Source organism: Colias croceus, chromosome 2, assembly GCF_905220415.1.
Source record: "Colias croceus chromosome 2, ilColCroc2.1".
NCBI lineage: Eukaryota > Metazoa > Arthropoda > Insecta > Lepidoptera > Pieridae > Colias > Colias croceus.
In genome coordinates this window covers 1,381,706-1,399,534 of record NC_059538.1, presented here as the reverse complement: position 1 = coordinate 1,399,534, position 17,829 = coordinate 1,381,706, and the positions used below count along the sequence as shown (strand labels likewise).

Below are 17,829 nucleotides of genomic sequence, written 5' to 3'. Positions count from 1 at the left end.
GTACCTACATAATATTAAGTGGATATCTCATTATTAAGTACAGTATTGTCCACTTATGTAATGTGACTAATGATATTGAGGACAAAATAAAAAATAAGCAGTATCAAGATCGTTCAGTCCATTTTCCCTAGGGTTGCACACTCAAAATTTTGATTTCCCTAATTGCCATCAGATTCTGCTCTTTGACAATCTTTGACTGAGCATCAGTCGTCAACGTCAACTTGCTCTGTGGTCAACGTGTGTCGTTTGGTGTCGTGTCATAATTGACATCTCACACCAGAGTCCCAGACATATACATTATACTCTTTGGTCCCAGACGTGAGACGGCAGACATTAATTTAATATTTTGATACCTATGTTTCTCTATGTTTCTTTAAATCTCAGCTAAAAATAAGAATCGATTGTGAATATAACATAAAAACCTTTGGTTTATTATAACAAACTAGTTATTTTTCATATCGAGTAATATAATATTTAAATTCAATAATCTCGAAATAACAATATTTTCCTGTTGGCTTTTCCAGTGTTAAAAAATTTGTCGATAACGTAATCACCGGTCCTGTAGTGAGTCATAGGACTTTAAAACTTCTTTAGAAGTTGCAATATTATTGTATATTCAGTTCTAAAATTTTTATAAACCCTGAACAACTAATCAACTGGTGGAGACATTAGCCATGGAAAAAAACAAATTGGACTTTGTGATGGTAAATATCATTTATAGTTTTTAGTTAATGATAACTTTATCATATTTAAAGATAATGAAATTGTATTACTTCGCGTAGAAATTCAAAAAGAAAAGGTAATTTATTGTGTAATATTTTTCTTTGCAGGATAACTTTGTCATTCTTGGTCACCAACCATGTCAAACATCTGAAGCAAGGTACTTATGTCTAGACGCTCTATATGAAAAATGTCATCGACCTAATTTCTATGACATTGGTGGGACATATATTCAAGATGTTCCCGACTATTGGTTTTTTTTTAAAACTGAGCAGGTTGCAGAAATGTTTCTTGTTCACATCTTCATGACAAACAAGCAAGAGAGCACAATTAATGTACGAATAAGTAACTCAAACAGTATAACATTTGATAAAGAGAAAAACATTGCATTTTTATCATCAAATTTGACCAAAATTCAGTTTGAGAATGTGCAGGAGCAATCTCATAAATATTTAACAACCTTCACGTTTGAAAAGTTCGAGTTAGATCTGTTGAAAGGCAAGCAGTTGTATATAACAATATCATTTATGGAAGATGAAAGTAATGTAATTGTGGAGAGTCCTAAAAATTTGCTTGACTTTGGGACATTGCTAGAAGATCCAATTGGGGCTGATTTCACAGTAGAGTCTGAAGATGGTGGAAAGTTCCATGTTCACAAGATTCTGTTAACAGCCCACAGTGAGGTATTCCGAGCTATGTTGAAAGAAGACACTGCGGAGTCCAAAAATGGATGTGTTAAGTTGATTGAAGTTGGAAAAGAGGACCTACATCATCTCCTAACTTTTATTTATACAGGAACCTTGAAAGACCTTGATGAAATTAATTTCTTCAACATGTTAATTCTGGCTGATCGTTTCAATCTTGAAGGCTTGAGGGAGCTGTCTGAACATGCTTTAATACAACAACTGTCCATAGACAATGCGTTAGAAATGTTGGCTGTTGCCGATTCCTACAATTCACAGGCTTTAAAGACAGCTTCTCTTTTGTTTATTAAGAAAAATATGGCAACACTGGATAATTGTATTTTTGAAGAGCTAAATAATGCAGCATTAGTGCGTGAATTGTGCAAATTCCTGGTGTCGTAAGATGTTTAGAAGGAATTGAAAAATAGATGATAATAAATAATAATCATATTTTTCTTTATATTGAATTTCTGTGATTTGTTTTTGTTTGGATTTTAGAATATAAGCACAAAGTTATTAGATGTTATTCCTAAACTATAAAGTTTTATTTAAAATATATTTTTGTTTTATTTACCCATCCACCCATCCATTTTCGAAGAATTAATAATATAACATAACAACTGAGCGTAGCAACAGAGTATATTTTATATTTATTTTTAATTTTTATCATCAAAAATACTTTATACTTACAATCCTTAAATTAATCGATTACTTTTGATTCATTTGGATGATAAATATCTCAAAATTTTATGTCATATTTTTTGCAATACCTATGATCCTGATGAAATCATTTTTAAATCTATACTAATACATATTATAAAGCTCAAGAGTGTGTTTGTTTGAACGCGCTAATATCAGGAACTACTGGTCCGATTTGAAAAATTCTTTCGGTGTTAGATAGCCCATTCATCGAGGAAGGCTAAAAGCTATTATATAATCGCGGTTTTTTTTTTATAATATTCCTTGACGAGGATGGTTTTTATGGAAGAAAACATAAACATGTACGACCGCGACGGTCGGACCGCTAGTTTTTATAATAAAAAATGAGGGTAATATTTTATATATGTATCTCAGTGATACCATGTACTAGGTATTTTCTGCTGTCATTCCCAACGGCAACGGTCGCGGTGAAACCATGAAACAAGCATGAAACGGTATAGTTAATAGTAGTTCCTTAGCTAAGCGCGCTCAAACAAACAAACTTCGATTTTGTATTATTAGTATAGATGAAGATAGATAAATTAATATCGTTTTAAATAGAACTTTTAGAGAAATTAAATATAACAATAATAATAACTAGGTATATAGATTATTTTATATAAACAATAATAATTATTATAATATCGATAACTTTTTCATTAATCTTGTTACAAATTTTTGTTTTTTTTGTATGAATTTTGAATAAAAAAAATAAGCACTGTCAATTGTCAAAATCATTCCATTGTTTTTGACAAATGACAAAATTTGTGATTGTGACAATACAATGTAGAATTTTATTTGATTGTACATGGATTATTGTTTTTAGAAATTTTGTTTTCTCCTTTAGGCTAGCGTAGATCATAACTAAGGATTTAATTCCAAATGCTATGACAAATATTGAGGCGCTTCGCCTCCGCTCAAAATGGTCTTAAATGCTGCCGCTCAAGTTCTAAGGTTAGTCGAGATGTTTTGATATGATTTAATAATTTTCCATGTAAATGTGTTATCATACAATATGTAATATTCTCTTGTCTTGTAACTATTGGTCAGTGAAATGTTTATCCTTATTAAACAAATACATTACCTTTTTAAAATGTAAGCATTAAAATGAATCACTTATTTTTCAGGGAAGCAGATGATTTGAAACAAAAAGTTATAAAATGTCATAATGGCACTTCTATGTTACAAGATCGAAGCCTTTGGGCTACTCAGCAACAATTGCAGAAGGTATTTATCATAAAACCATTTCTTTATTCACAATTTGAAAATAAATTCTAGTTAGTAACTTTCAAGTTTATTTTAAAAATATCAATGATTACTACACATTATGTTAAACTTTAGTGCATACTGTGTCTTATCCTATAGGAATTTTAAATGTTATATCAATTAATGTATTTCTGGCATATTGTAAAAAATTGGCTTGTGTTGGCAAGTTCAATTTTTCTCTTTTTTAGACCGTTAATTAAAAAATCATTTTATACTTTAATTTTCAGGCATATCAAAAAGTGTTGACCTTAGACCTAGATTATGCTTTGGAAAAGAAAGTGGAGCAAGATCTTTGGAATGTTGGATTTAAGCAGCAAATTGAGGCACTGCAAGCCATATCTAAAGATAGGAAGGTAGTATAAGCAATATTATGTTAGTTACTTGTAATCAAGTTAATTCCGGATCTTGAAATACAGATATTACATCTTAAAACTTAGTAGATAGTTTTCTGCCCATAACTTTGTTAGTATAACACAAACCCTTATCTAATTTTCAAAAATTCCACAAGATGAAAGAAACCATAGTGCTAAATTTTATGAGTATGTATGTATGTAGTTTATAACCTTTGTATGTATTACAAAAAGTCTGTACAGTAGAACACAAATTAACTGAATCAGCAATTATTGGTTCTAAGCATAAATAAAAAAGTAAAACTAAGTAATTTCTTATTGTGTTTATTTATTTTCTTCAATATTCTCTTTTAATAATGAATTTCAGAATGCCCAACGTAGCGAGGCCCAAGGGATGCTGTCTTGGGTGCTCCAAGCTGCAGCCGGCTTCTACCTGTGCCTGCTCCACCAAATTTGCACCACATACAAACTTGATTTACCATTTCGGTCAGCACCTTCTGATGGATATTTTATTTAAAGTTTTGTTAAACTACATATTATATTCATATTAACTTGCCATTTAATATGAGTAAATGTTAGAAATATGGTAGTTAGTTAAGGTTCACTTATTGTTTTTTTTTTATTTCAAAGTAAGTAAATATATGATAATTTTTTTTTCTGATATTTTATCACTTTTTAGAAAATGATGTTGATTTCGTAATATTCTGCCTAACAATATTGTGTTAAAGTCAGTAGCAGCATTGATCCTCTAAAAATAAATTGATTAAAAATGTAGCTTAGTTAATTTGTCCATAATATCCCCAGCCGTCGCGCGTCCCTCGTGGGCGCAGTGGAAGGCTGGGAGCCCACCGCTGGGATCACACTAAACAACACTGCCGGTGTCGCAGCCGCGCGCTACGCGTGCCAACACTGCCTCGTGCACCTGGGGGACCTTGCGCGGTACAGGCAGCAGCTGCGGGTGGCCCACACCTTTTATAGGCATGCGCTTGCCGTGTCTGCGCACTCTGGACAACCATATAACCAGGTGCAGTTTTCTATTTTGTGTTACACTGTCTCGTTATATTATGTTTTTGAAGTGAAACATATTTTATCACCGTCACGATGGTGAGCAGCGTTTTTTTTTCGAAGAAGAGCTATTGAGTTCGATTGAGAGAGAGTAAGAAGCAGAAGTTTCACTTCTGACTTGTGTATTTTTTATGAACGCACTTTTTTTAAGGTATAATTTTGTGTTTTGTTTCCTATTTATTTTATTGAAATACTAGCCTACCGCCCGCAGCTTCGCCCGCTTTGTCTAAAACCTAATAAATTATATACTAAAACCTCCCTCTTGAATCACTCTATCTATTAAAAAAAACCGCATCAAAATCCGTTGCGTAGTTTTAAAGATTTAAGCATACAAAGGGACATAGAGATATAGGGACATAGGGACAGACAAAGTGACTTTGTTTTACACTATGTAAGGATAAAATAAGTATGCAAATTTTTCTGTTACCATCAGCTGGCGCTAGTGGCGTGGCGGCGTGGGCGTCGCCTCGCGGCAGTGTACTGGCACGTGCGCTCGCTGCTGGTGCGCGCGCCCTTCCCGCCCGCGCCCGCCAACCTCGCGCGCACGCTCGCAGCCGCCGCCTGGTGAGTGGGGACAGTCACTAGCGTCAGTTCACTGGCGCTAGTGTAGCGGTGCACTAGGACGTGCGCTCGCTGCTGTCGGTGGATAACACTGGTCTGCAAAAAAAATTTTTTTCGCGCTCCTTCTTATTTTTGCACAAGATTATTATAGAAGTGATACTTCTGAACAGAAATTAAGTATTAAAAAATTTGTATCACGTCTAGATTTTTTGTAGTTTAATTAGAAAGAAACCCATTTTTTGTTCTAAGAATACATCGTTATTTTAATAATTAGGTTTGAATATTACAAATAATGTCAAGAAAACTATTAAAAACTATAAGATAATATAATTACACATTATTTACATTGTTTCAATTAGTAGTTTTCTTTTCTTTTAATATTTTATAAGGAGTTTCGCGACGAATCGATCAAGTAAAATCATCAATCTTTGCTGCCAACTTATTATCTATATTTCACTATATTTTCAGTTAGCTTTTCCGTATCTCCTCTCAAACTTCTGGTGAAATGTTTCATAGTGGTCACCGGATACTCTTTTTACAGCTTTAGTCTGCTTAATTTCATAATTTAATTCTTATCTAAGCTCCCGCATTTGCAGTCCCTAGAGACCACACTAAAGACTCGCGCTTTCGATGTGGTGTCGTTTAAAAATTCATAACACGTTATTCAATTTTGCTTTATGGTTGACATTATTTACAAATTTTCATCAATATAAAAGTACAATATAAAAATTGTACCCAATTATTAGGATAAAATCATCAACCGTCACCTTAAAACTTTACTTTGAACTGAGCGCAGCGGAGTCATGATGAGAACTACGGAAGCCCATAAATTCCCTACAAATTAGTGTAAAAATAATGTCTTTAGTAGATATCGTTCTAGTTTTATAAATTCAAGTCATTTTTGTGATGAAAAATATCATAAAGACCGAATAAAATAGCATTATTGCAAGAGAGACTACCAAACAATACAGAATTTTGAGGTATTTAAAAACGACAATAAAAAAAAAATTTAGACGTGATACAAAAAAACTGAAAGCAGATCTAGATTCAGCATGTTAAGATCTCCATGTTTATCATATTTTTATTCAAAGGAGGATTTCTTTGCAGACCAGTGTAATTAATTAGTGGGACTTGGGAGGGAAAGGGCTGCTGATAAAGGGAGAAGATATGTTGACGGTGTAGAAACAGAGAGATATATTGAAAATGGGGGAAAGCAAACAAAAATTCAATGATATTAATCATCAATCAATATTGATTAAAAAGAGAAAAAAAATTGCATGAAAGAGACATAAAAACTATCTAATCAAAATTATCTCATTTGCAGCCGCGACGGCAAGGACGCCAGCCCGCTGCCCGTGCTGACCGGCGTGTCGGAGAGCAAGTCGCCGACAGTCAGCAAGTCGCGGCTCGACTCGCACTCGTACGTGGGCGAGCTGCTGCGCGCCTTGCACTACTTGCACACGGTGGATCAGTGAGTGTTGCGATGTTGGGCTAGTTGTAGTGATAGCCAGCAAGTCGCCGACAGTCGGCAAGTCGCGACACGACTCGCATTCGTGCGTGGGCGGTATTAGTATGATACAAAAAGTATAGACCCGTTCGCTGGAGATAAGGACAAAAATTATAAAAGATATGTTTTTTTCAAAATAAAATAATCGATCATTAAACGGGATTTTCCCTAAGGATATACAACCGAAATTGTAGAAAAAAAAATTGCTTAGATTACGATCACGGGTGGAAAGGCTAGGCGTTGCCCCGGTTTGGCAAATAGTCGCGGGTTCGAATCCCACCTCGCAATCGAATTTTTTCTTATCTAAAATTTATTTTCTTATTTGCATTTGTGTTTGAATGGTACAAAACAAAATAATAAACAATAATTTTTTTTTCATAAAATTTATACTTATACTTTTTCTTCAGACTGGAGAGTGCCTCGGAACTAGTCAATACATTGAACTCTTCCCTATCGCCATTGATAGCTACAGACAGTTTTGATTCCCTTACACTTATAAAGGTAAGAATATATGCAATACACTTTGTGAAATATTCAATACTTTTCAACCGACTCCTAAAAAAAGGAGGTACTTATTTTGACTGTTTTACCTTTCAACTGGGTGAACCGATTTTGATGATTCTTTTATTTATTTGAAAGCGGATGGTTCCCGTGTTGGTCCCATAAAAAAATTATCATCATCATTATCAGCCCATATATGTTTCCACTGCTAGCATATAACTTAAAAGTTAATTAGAAAAAAATTGTGACAATATTATATTTTACAGATGGCCTGCGTTATAATATGGATAGTACACTCGACCACAGAAGATCTGTCGCTCGAAACAAACGCTCTAAGCGAAGGAGAAGCCACAGCTGCGCAGTTGGCGGGATCACTTGCGGCCGCGACTGTACTTGCGTTACTATTGCCTGCTTATACCGCTGAACGACCGCCTGCTAAAGCCTTACCGACGTGTATGTACCTTTTAATTAATATTAAGGTACACTCGGGTAGAAAATACTGATAGTAAAGTATAGTATTATGGTTTATATAAGAGTACAATCGGGTAGAAAAGACTGATTTATTAGAAAAGATAGTAAAGTAGTATCACGGTTGTACGCGACTGTACTTGCTATTACCTGCTTATAGTGCTGAACGACCGACTGCTAAAGCTTTATTTCAGTGTATGTACCTTTTATTTTACACAAGCTGCGGTTTGCGGTTTCACCTGCAAGACTCCGCGCCTTAGCGCGTCTTAGCGTAATGATATACATATAGCCTTCCTCGATAAATGGGCTATCTAACACCGAAATAATTTTTCAAATCGGACTAGTAGTTAAATAAACAAACAAACAGACTCTTCAGATTTATAATATTATAAGTATAAATAAGAGTACAGTTGAGTAGAAAAGACGAACAGATTAGTATAGTAAATTATTATGGTTAGATGTGACTGTACTTGCCTGCTTACACTCGATTATTATTTATTTATTATTTATTTATTTATAATAAGGTACCTTACAGCTAGTGATACAATTTTTGAGATGAATTAATACTAAGCTACGCCAATTAAAAGGTACACCAATAGGTAGTGAAATAAAATATGTATGTGAACAAAGACTAATTATAAGAATTTTACAAAATATGAATATTACTTAGGGGATTTGAATTTTTTGAAGGTAAGCATTGATCAAGCCCAATAAGTATTTATAAAGAAAGAAAATGTTATAAATATCTACAAATTCATAATAAATTAAAACCAATTTAATGTAATATTACCTGGTTAGTAGGATGTGATTGTGTGTGTGAGTGTGTGTGTGAAAGTGCAAGTATGAGAATGTGTGAGTGTAATAGCAGTGAGTGTAAAATGCTAATTTATTATATTATTATGTGAGCTGAGATTCAGTATTGATTAATTGTAAGATTTGCTTTTTAAAACTAGTACGTGATAAATAGAAGGGATCCACAGAAGAGAATTTTTTATTATAAATGTCCGGGAGCCTGTGGAATGGTGACATTTTTAGATAATTAGTTGATGTAGCCGGCACGTGGAATAGGCGTGTGTGGCGAGTACGCTGTGTGGGTACAAGATACTTTATATTTTCCAACGCTGTGGAATAGTCAAACTTGTTGTTCACAATATCGTATAACAACATAATATCTATTATATCTCTCCTATCCTCCAAAGTATTTAACCCATAGTGGGAGCAAGACTGTTCATAATTCAACGAATATTGTTTTGTTTTATAATTCATTTTGTTCACAAAAATTTTTTGTATTGCTTCCAATCTTTTGATGTGACATTTATATTGCGGTCGCCAGATCACACTTGCAAATTCGAGAACACTACGTACGTAGGCAAAATAAAGAACTTTCAAGCAAGTAATGTCTTTAAATGGATCAGCTTGTCGCAAGATGAAACCAAGATTTTTGTAGGCTTTATGAACAATAAAATCCACGTGCGTACGATATGCTAGTTTGACGTCCAGAATCACACCTAGGTCCCGTACTGAAGTAACAGCTGGTATACTTTCACTATTAATTTTATAATCAAAACTAATAATATTATTATTTTTATTACGGGTGAAACTTACTTTTTGGCATTTTTTTATATTAATTGATATTTTATTTAATTTATAATAGTCACTTAATCTATTAAGATCATCTTGAAGACATTGACAATCGTAAAAGGAAGTGACTTTTCTGAATATTTTTTTATCGTCAGCATAAAGTAGGAAATTAGAATTTACAAAGCAGTTACTAATGTCGAATAAGTAGATGTTATACAATAAGGGACCGAGATGCGATCCCTGCGGGACGCCCGAAGTAATATCATTATACTACAATTATACTGCTGAATTGCCCGCAAAAGTTTTACCTCGGACAGAAAAGATTTATAAATATGTTTTTAACATTGAGATCTTAGTACAGTCAATAAAAAAAAATTACTTACACGCAAGTCCACTAAATACGATATCAATAGAATAAATTCGATCGCTCTGGCGCGGGCGGGTCACGAGTGTACGAGTTGGTCAGGCATCCGCCCCGGAATGGCCTGAAAGGATGCGGGTTCGAGTCCCGCCTCGTGATCGAAATTTTTCTATTATTTATAAATTTATATTTATAAAGCATTTGAATGCCATAAAACCAAAATTATCAATTTCAACGATATCAATGTAAGAATATTATCGGTTTTTCTATTTAAACGAATAATTTTATTTCACAGTAAAGATATTCCTGCAGTGGATAGTATGCAACCCTAAAGTAGTGAAGTCATCTGCGTGGAAATCCCGACCGCAGATCTGGGCTGCGCTTGCGCACGTGTTCAACAAACTGGCTGAAACAGCCTCGTTGAGGGATGATAAGTGTGAGTATTAGGATATTTGGGATGAATTTCAAACTCAATAATGTATTTATTTAACTAGATATTGTTTAGAAGTGCTTTTGTATCGTCAAAATGCGGAAAAAATAATAGTTTACCGCTAAAAATAACTGCTCAAGAATGAACTTAAAACTGGCCTCAAATTTTTTTGGCAAAATTCAAGTCGAAAGAAACAAGCGTTGAAGAAAAATCAAATTTATTGGCATTGCTAACTATATGGCACATATTAATAAAGTGCAATAAATTTTTAGCTATTCACCAAAAGACATTCGACCTTATAAGACACTAGCTTTCCACCCGCAGCTTCGCCCGCGCAGTCGAAGAAAAACCCGCATAGTTCCCGTTCCCGTGGGATTTCCGGGATAAAACCTATCCTATGTCCTTTCTCGGGTATCAAAATATCTCCATACCAAATTTCATGCAAATTGGTTCAGTAGTTAAGGCGTGATTGAGTAACAGACAGACAGACAGACAGAGTTACTTTCGCATTTATAATATTAGTATGGATGTTAGACATTCTTATTAAAGTCGAATTTCAAAAACCACCAAATTTCCTTTATAAATTATTTTTTTTATAATATATGCTGTTCCAGTCGACCTCGTCCCCCTCCCGGAGGACGAGGAGCTGAACGGTTTCGTGCCGCTGGAGGGCGCGCTCAAGGGGCTGAAGTTCGCTAGTCACGCCGCCTGGCGCGACCTGCCCGATGTTCAGCCTGATGAGGATACCGGGTGAGGATGGATCCACAGTTGACAGATATATACTACGTACATACAGTTAGGAAACTAAGCCCCTGCGATGAAATTATGACGTATAGTTATAGGACTGTTACCTTTTTGATATTTAACCGACTTCAAAAATGGAGGAGGTTATCAATTCGACCTGTATATTTCTGTTTGCTTTTTTTCACAGTTGACTTTGTGGTAATTTTGAGATTAAAACCCGTTAAAATTAAAAAATGGTGTAGCCTAAATATGAATTTACAAGAAGAAACAATCTCAATAAAATATATACCTTGTAAAAGTAAATAGGTACGTTTTTTTCAGTGCTATATTTCGAAATCTTGTCTTTTTTGGACGCCGAAGGCTATTTTAATGTAGGTACCTACCTAAATTATTTATAATGCTTAATATTTGTATGATACATATAAGTATTCAATAATTATTTTAAACCAGAATTAACAATACTTGTATGTAGGTATACCTACTAAATTATTTTTAAAACGATAAATTATTATTAAAAAACACAAAATATGCAAAAATAAATTAAAATTATTATTATACGAACATAGAACCTCCTTTTATATAACCTTTTTGTTTTAGGATGAAAAAGAAAATAGTTTGACAGGCTTAGTGCTTGACAAAGTGGTAAAGTCACGTATCGATAAAAATACAATAATTATTATAATATCTATCTTTTTCTTCCCTAATATTTACGTAAGTAATTATGCACATAAATTTAAACAAGATTTTTTAAGGTTTCCATTTTTTAGATTTTCGTGCTCTTCTAGATTGCGTAAAAAATAGATGCGGTCTTTAAACAGACTGGACTCCTAATAGGTACTATTTGTAGCTATCATTTTGGTAGAAAATATGTCAACATAATTTAAAACTCATACTGCCATATCTAAAGAAATTAAAAAATAGTCTCTTTTTAACTTGTAGTCAGATACGATACAGATATATATTTATTGAAAGGGCTACAAACTGAAACAATCGATATTTATTTAATGTGAAATGACATCACTTTAAACTTTTTTCCATACTATATTCAAAATCTGTGGATGTGTCACCCGCTACTATCGATCCCCCTCAATACCCTCGAAAACACGCTTTATGGGGGGGGAGCCATTTCGAATATTTTGTATGAAGTTTCCTTACTGTATGTATCTGTATATTGTGATGGATCTATGTACTTATTAGATAATCGCTCTGGATCCGACCGGGTTGTCAGTTCTTATTTTAATTTTCACATTTATTATTCATCTGTTTTAAATTGTAATTCAAAAAATTGGTGGTTTATTGTCGTGCATAATACCTCTATTTTTTCATAGATATAAACTTAGATTACTTATTTATAATGCATTTCAAAGTTATTCCCTAAAGAGTCCGTTTCGTAAATTATTAAAACTTTATGGCTTATTAAAATTTGTCTTAATCCATATGTGCAATGAAATATTGATTTTCCATGTTTCTATAGATATTTGAAAGAAAGAAATATTATAAAATATATATTTTTTTTATTATTTATTTATATAAACTGTGTAATTGCAATAATCTATACACATGTAGCGCGGACGTGAGCAGCCTGAGCCTAGTGGGCGAGCCGGAGCTGGAGCAGCGCGTGCGCGCGCGCCGCCTGCTCGCGCTCGGCAAGCGGCTCGCCGAACTGTTCGCCGAGCATATCGCATACACGTGAGTTGCGATTTCTTGAGATTTTGCTTGTCTAACAAATACAAAATACATGTTTTGTGTTATTTTTTGCGATTTTATGAATATTGTATGATTTTTTTTGCTTTGGAATTGTTTTTTTTTTTTTCTTGCTTAATGCAAAATTGTAAAAAAGTAATGTATTATCATATAAATTTACAAAGATTAGAAAAAATTCGAACACTAGGCGGGATTTGAACCCGCGCCTTCATCTAGCAAACAATCATGTCCCTCTTACGCCTCATCAGCAACGTGCCAATTAAATTTCATCAATAATTATTAAAATAACGGAATATTCACATTTTTTACTTTTTCGTTGCTTTATTACAAAATTACACAAACTGTATATTTTTTGAAGTGAAACTTCTTCATCGGGGTTGGAAAAAAATTAAGTGTAACATTTTTTCCTTACGCGCCATCTTTTTCTTAACCCTACCACGCGTGATTCGACGTATTTCTGTAAAGTTGCATATAGTAAATTATTTTTTGAAAAATATGGTCATAAAGAAATTTCACTTCTAATGTGTGTACACTAGTACACGCACACATTTTTTTTTTAATTTTGCAAGCGGGGACTGAGCGAAAGACAAAATAATAAAATACTTTTCCATTGACTACAGAGAGGACGAAGACACCATAGTGTTCACGGCGAGCGAAGTGGGCGGGGAGCAACTGACGCAAGCTCTGGAGTCGTTGTCTATGGCCCAAACGGACTCGAACCCGGAACCGAGCGAGGAGACAAGCACTGCCCCACCGCCCCCCGTGATCATATCGGAAGCTGATTTTAGGGAAAAGGGTGAGATTTTTTTATTATAGGCCATCCACACGTCTGCCGAACAACGTGACAAACAACGAACACATAGGGACAGCACTATACGAAGAAAAGAGATGTACTTATTGCCTTCTCGCTTCTCTGTATAGCGCCGTCCCCATGTGTTCGTTGTTTGTCACGTTGTTCGGCAGACGTGTGGATGGCCTATTAAATGTTGGGCTCTTTGTGTAGTTTCTTGAATAAGTGGTAAGTGTCGATGTGCACCGTTTATCAAGAGAACTTTAAATAACATAACAATTTGTTTTATCATACTTTGATGTGATTAAATCTGTTGAAAATCTTTGCACTAATACTGATTGAATGAAGTTTTGAATCATATTATCCAAATTTGTATAGAAAAAAATGATTTTTTTTATTATTTTTTCCCGCAGTTCGTGAGAAGCGTGTGGGCATCCTAAAGCCGCAGGGCTCGCTGGAGCGCGCGAGAGAAGAACGAGCACTAGCCACCAACACATCGCCTACTGAGGTATAAAAATAAATAATTTAGGCTATAAAAGTTCGGCCTTCAATCCTGCCAGATGTTAATTTTTTTCACAATAGGTTCAAATACAAATTCAAATTATGTATTTCTTTCGTTTACATTAGGTCTTAAACTAATTTACTACTCCTAGATAAAATGCTTGTGTCAGGAGGTTCCGCTTTTCCTGATTGATTGTGTTATACTTAATATTGTTATAACGACAAAAAGTAGCCTGTCTTTGTATCCATGTCCATGCACTTGTTCTTAATTCGCATACACGTACAGATAAATCTCTATCTATAGATGTATTAAAATTTTCATCCAGGTAAAAAATGTATTTCTATATATGTAATGTGTATTTCTTTCACAAATAGGAAATAGAAAGCTGTGAAAGTGCCAAAGCTGAAGATAAAAAAGAGTGCCGCAAGCCGCGCGTCAACATCGCAATGGCGGCCATCATGCGCAAACAGGAGGAGACTAATAAACAGGTATAAAACTATATTTGAAATCTGTTATATTTTCAAAGAATTTGCTAGGTTTTTAACCGACTTCAAAAAAGGAGGAGATTATCAATTCGGCCGGTATGTTTTTTTTTTATGTATGTACACCGATTACTCCGAGGTTTCTGAACCGATTTACGTGATTCTTTTTTTGTTCGATGCGCGATGGTGTCGAATTGGATTGAATTATTCGGATAGGCCCAGTAGTTTTTATTTTATGGGCATTTTTGCAAGTGCAAGTTTGAAGTCGGTTGTTTTTAACGCAGTTATCACTTTTTTGTTTATTTGTCATATGATAATTGCACTGTACTCAAAACGGAAAAATAAAGGGATTGATATGTGTAATATATTTGGGTTATTTTACCATGATATTAACTTATTTTTACATTATTCAAATTATGTTAATATAAAGAAAGAACAGTTTAAAATGTATGTCTATCTATTTTAGGTTAAATTCGTAACTCCGCCTCCAACACCGGACTCAACAGGCGACGCCAATGAGTCTAAAGATGATAAACCAAAAGTGATACAACCGAAAGCGATCAAGTCTCTCGCCAACATTCCCATTGGAAGAAAGACTGGAGGCATTCTCTCCTTAAAGGACAAATCCGCCGGCTACCCCCACCTTGTAAACGCAGAACCAGACAAGAAACCAGAAAAAGATGATAAAAAAGACCCTAAACTATCACAACCTAATCAAAACCAACAGAAAAGACAAGATAGCCCATGGAACATGCCGCAGAACTACAACGATGCGCAAAGAATGAACTACCAGAAAAACTATGGCATACAAAACGCGGGGATCAGTTATAACCCGAGTTATCAAAGTCCCAGTAACCAAGGAATTAGGCTCCCAGTGGTTAATCCAAAGGAAATTGACGTCAGAACAGCGGCGTTACAAAAACAGAGTTCCCGCCAGGATATGTTCCAAGATGGACACAAATTTGCCAACCAAAACTACCAAGTTTCCGGGGATAAGAAGAATTTCTTGAACGATCTGCCCCCACGATTCGCAAACCAATACAGATATTGGCAAGCGGCGCAAGATAACCAAAATGACAATAAATTTAGAGACGAAAACTTCAAAGCGAACACATTCCCGCAGCGGCAGAATTGGCCGAACCCAGAGCAGAATTATCAACAACCACTTTCCTGGTGGAAACCGGAACAGCCAAGCTTTAATTCCAACTTCTCCGCTCCACCATTAACCATGCAAAATGTGCCTAACTTCTATTCCCAACTACCTTCTAACAACCCTTATCAAAACGTACCCTTCAACCAAATGCCGGGTCAAAACCTGCAAAACTTAGGTCAAAATCTGAGTATGGGTCAAAATCCACAAAATCTTCCGAAGACAGACAACTTAGTTCCCAATTATCTTCAATCCAACATTGGGCAACCGCAACTATCTCTTCAGAATTTGGTAAACACGCCAAACTTTAATTCTCTAAATAGCCTGACTTACAACCCAGTAGGTTATGATTCGTCCATGTACCCTCAATTTGGCAAATTCAGTTACCCGCCAGTACAAATGTTGGATAAGCCGTTTTCTAATGCTAAAGAGCAAATGGGACTTAATTTTTCAAATCCTCTTGATATGCCGAGAGGGCTGGGTTACAATGAGGCGTTCAATCAAGATATGGGTGGTATGAAGAATTTGGATAGTATGAGGGTAAGTTTCGTATATTGTATGTTTTTTTTTTATTTTATAAAGTGTAGTTTTTTTTATGTTATCTATGAATTAAAACGTCTAAAAATGACTTGTCTAACTCTAAGTAGTCACATACCGAATTACCAATATTATTAACAAAATTATTTTAGGTAATTGATTTTAGCTACAAAATGGTTTTTCGAATCATTTCAAGTGAATCAAGTCGCGAATTGATATTCTACGCACGTCGCACTAGAATTACTATATAGAACGAACACGTAATTTTCATAATCTCGAGTACTTTAAACATAGGTAAAATGTACCTATATTGTGTGGTCAGGTACAGGCGGGGGGCGAAGCGCCAGCTGACGGCAACACGTACTCGCTATTTAGCGGAGCACCCGACTCAACGCCCGCACCGCTTCTACCCACACAGGTATGTGTACAATGATGTTTTACCGGGGTTTAAACATGTTTTTATTTTGGTTCAATAGCTCATCATTGAAATTATGAGATATATAGAGAATCCCTTTGTATATTATTTTTCAGTTTTAAAAGTAATAATCACTTTGCTTCATTTTTTTAAGTAATAGAGAACATTGATAAGATATATAGTCTAAATTATTTGAGAGACCTTAATTAGTTGTCTATTTGTATTTTGATGAACGACTATAATAAAAAAGCTCTTCAATTTCAAGTAATCAAAGCAACTGTTAATAAATTCTATTAATTATCTTTAAGTATCAAATTTAAATTAATTTTGTGTTTCCAGTCACTATGGTCCGGACCCGGCTCGCCGCTAGAGAGACTGCTAGAACAACAGAAACAAAGCAAACACCCGCCCGCGCCTCACTGACAAAAACTTACAATTTTATTGTTATATACAATGTTTGGAAAATTACGCCTTGTTGTAAAAATTGTATTACACCTAATTTTTTTCTTTTCATACTTGTGATGTAAAACATCACGTTTTATGAGTCAAAATCATTGATGTAAAATGTACAACTAGACTCACACTCATTCTTAAAAATTGTCCGATGTAAAATTCTGCCTACGCGTGTAAAGGCAGAGTTTTCTAATGAGCGATACAATACACTTTGAATTTAACTGCCCAGTAATAAGGGGTTAAATTCAATTCATGTTGCTAGGCCACCTTTTAACTCAAATTGTGAGTTTAGTTGTTTAAAAAGTACGTCTATCGAAATGAGATATCAAAGGAAAAAAGGAAAAACGTTTCAAGTTGTTAACAATTTTGTTGAGAGGTGATAGATACTTTAGCATTTTTTATACAAATTTGTCTATGACCAATATGTTGCATTCTGCAGAAGTTTTAAATACAGTTTAAAAAGTGTTGTAATAGCTAGATTTGAGTGAGAAATGTTTGTGTGCATATTGTAGAGAATTGTAAAGGTTTATATGGATTGGGAAATATCGAATAAAATGAATTTGCATACCTAGCTGCTCAACTTTAGTTAATTTAAATTAAAAGACGTTATTTTATTCGATAGTTCCCATCCAGCATTGTTACCTTCGTTCTAAGTGAATCAAAGTCAGAAATCAAGATTGTAAAAACATATTTTGTAATAAAAGTATTTTTGTTATACATATTTGTGTTATTTCTATTCCCGAAGTTCTATAAATTAGCCCTTTCCCACACGAGACGTAAGCGTAACAAAAGTATACTGCAGACGAATCGACTCAAAGGTATATCGTTAAAACTAGGTAATTTCACAGTGTCAGTTTTTA

The 17,829-nt window shown here is 34.5% G+C and overlaps 2 protein-coding genes across 3 annotated transcripts; both read left to right on the top strand.

Annotated features, from left to right (window-relative positions):
* The first annotated feature begins 318 nt into the window (after nucleotides 1–318).
* Nucleotides 319–1,959, top strand: LOC123704342 (ARMADILLO BTB ARABIDOPSIS PROTEIN 1-like). Of its 2 annotated transcripts, none has more exons than XM_045652693.1 (3): nucleotides 319–570; nucleotides 602–704; nucleotides 831–1,959. In XM_045652693.1, exons 2-3 carry the CDS (start codon nucleotides 675–677, stop codon nucleotides 1,803–1,805), a joined length of 1,005 nt encoding a protein of 334 aa, XP_045508649.1. In that variant the 5' UTR covers nucleotides 319–570; nucleotides 602–674; the 3' UTR covers nucleotides 1,806–1,959. The 2 variants fall into 2 exon arrangements, with proteins under 2 accessions (XP_045508649.1, XP_045508658.1); XM_045652702.1 differs by having other exon boundaries at nucleotides 319–589; nucleotides 698–704.
* A 906-nt stretch (nucleotides 1,960–2,865) lies between these two features.
* Nucleotides 2,866–17,686, top strand: LOC123702212. The gene is made up of 18 exons (XM_045649900.1): nucleotides 2,866–3,056; nucleotides 3,230–3,329; nucleotides 3,596–3,721; nucleotides 4,086–4,204; nucleotides 4,523–4,742; nucleotides 5,217–5,347; nucleotides 6,669–6,815; nucleotides 7,259–7,352; nucleotides 7,619–7,805; nucleotides 10,058–10,198; nucleotides 10,807–10,942; nucleotides 12,503–12,625; nucleotides 13,261–13,436; nucleotides 13,844–13,938; nucleotides 14,307–14,420; nucleotides 14,881–16,104; nucleotides 16,424–16,519; nucleotides 16,856–17,686. The coding sequence occupies exons 1-18, from the start codon at nucleotides 3,025–3,027 to the stop codon at nucleotides 16,937–16,939; spliced, it is 3,345 nt and encodes a 1,114-aa protein (XP_045505856.1). The 5' UTR covers nucleotides 2,866–3,024; the 3' UTR covers nucleotides 16,940–17,686.
* Nucleotides 17,687–17,829: the final 143 nt, after the last annotated feature.

Coding starts and splice junctions, on each gene's coding strand:
- LOC123702212 (XM_045649900.1), top strand. CDS start 3,025: ATGGTCTTAAATGCTGCCGCTCAAGTTCTAAG. Junction 3,330..3,595: donor CTCAGCAACAATTGCAGAAG/GTATTTATCATA, acceptor TTTAATTTTCAG/GCATATCAAAAAGTGTTGAC. Junction 5,348..6,668: donor ACGCTCGCAGCCGCCGCCTG/GTGAGTGGGGAC, acceptor TCTCATTTGCAG/CCGCGACGGCAAGGACGCCA.
- LOC123704342 (XM_045652693.1), top strand. CDS start 675: ATGGAAAAAAACAAATTGGACTTTGTGATG. Junction 705..830: donor ACAAATTGGACTTTGTGATG/GTAAATATCATT, acceptor TTTTCTTTGCAG/GATAACTTTGTCATTCTTGG.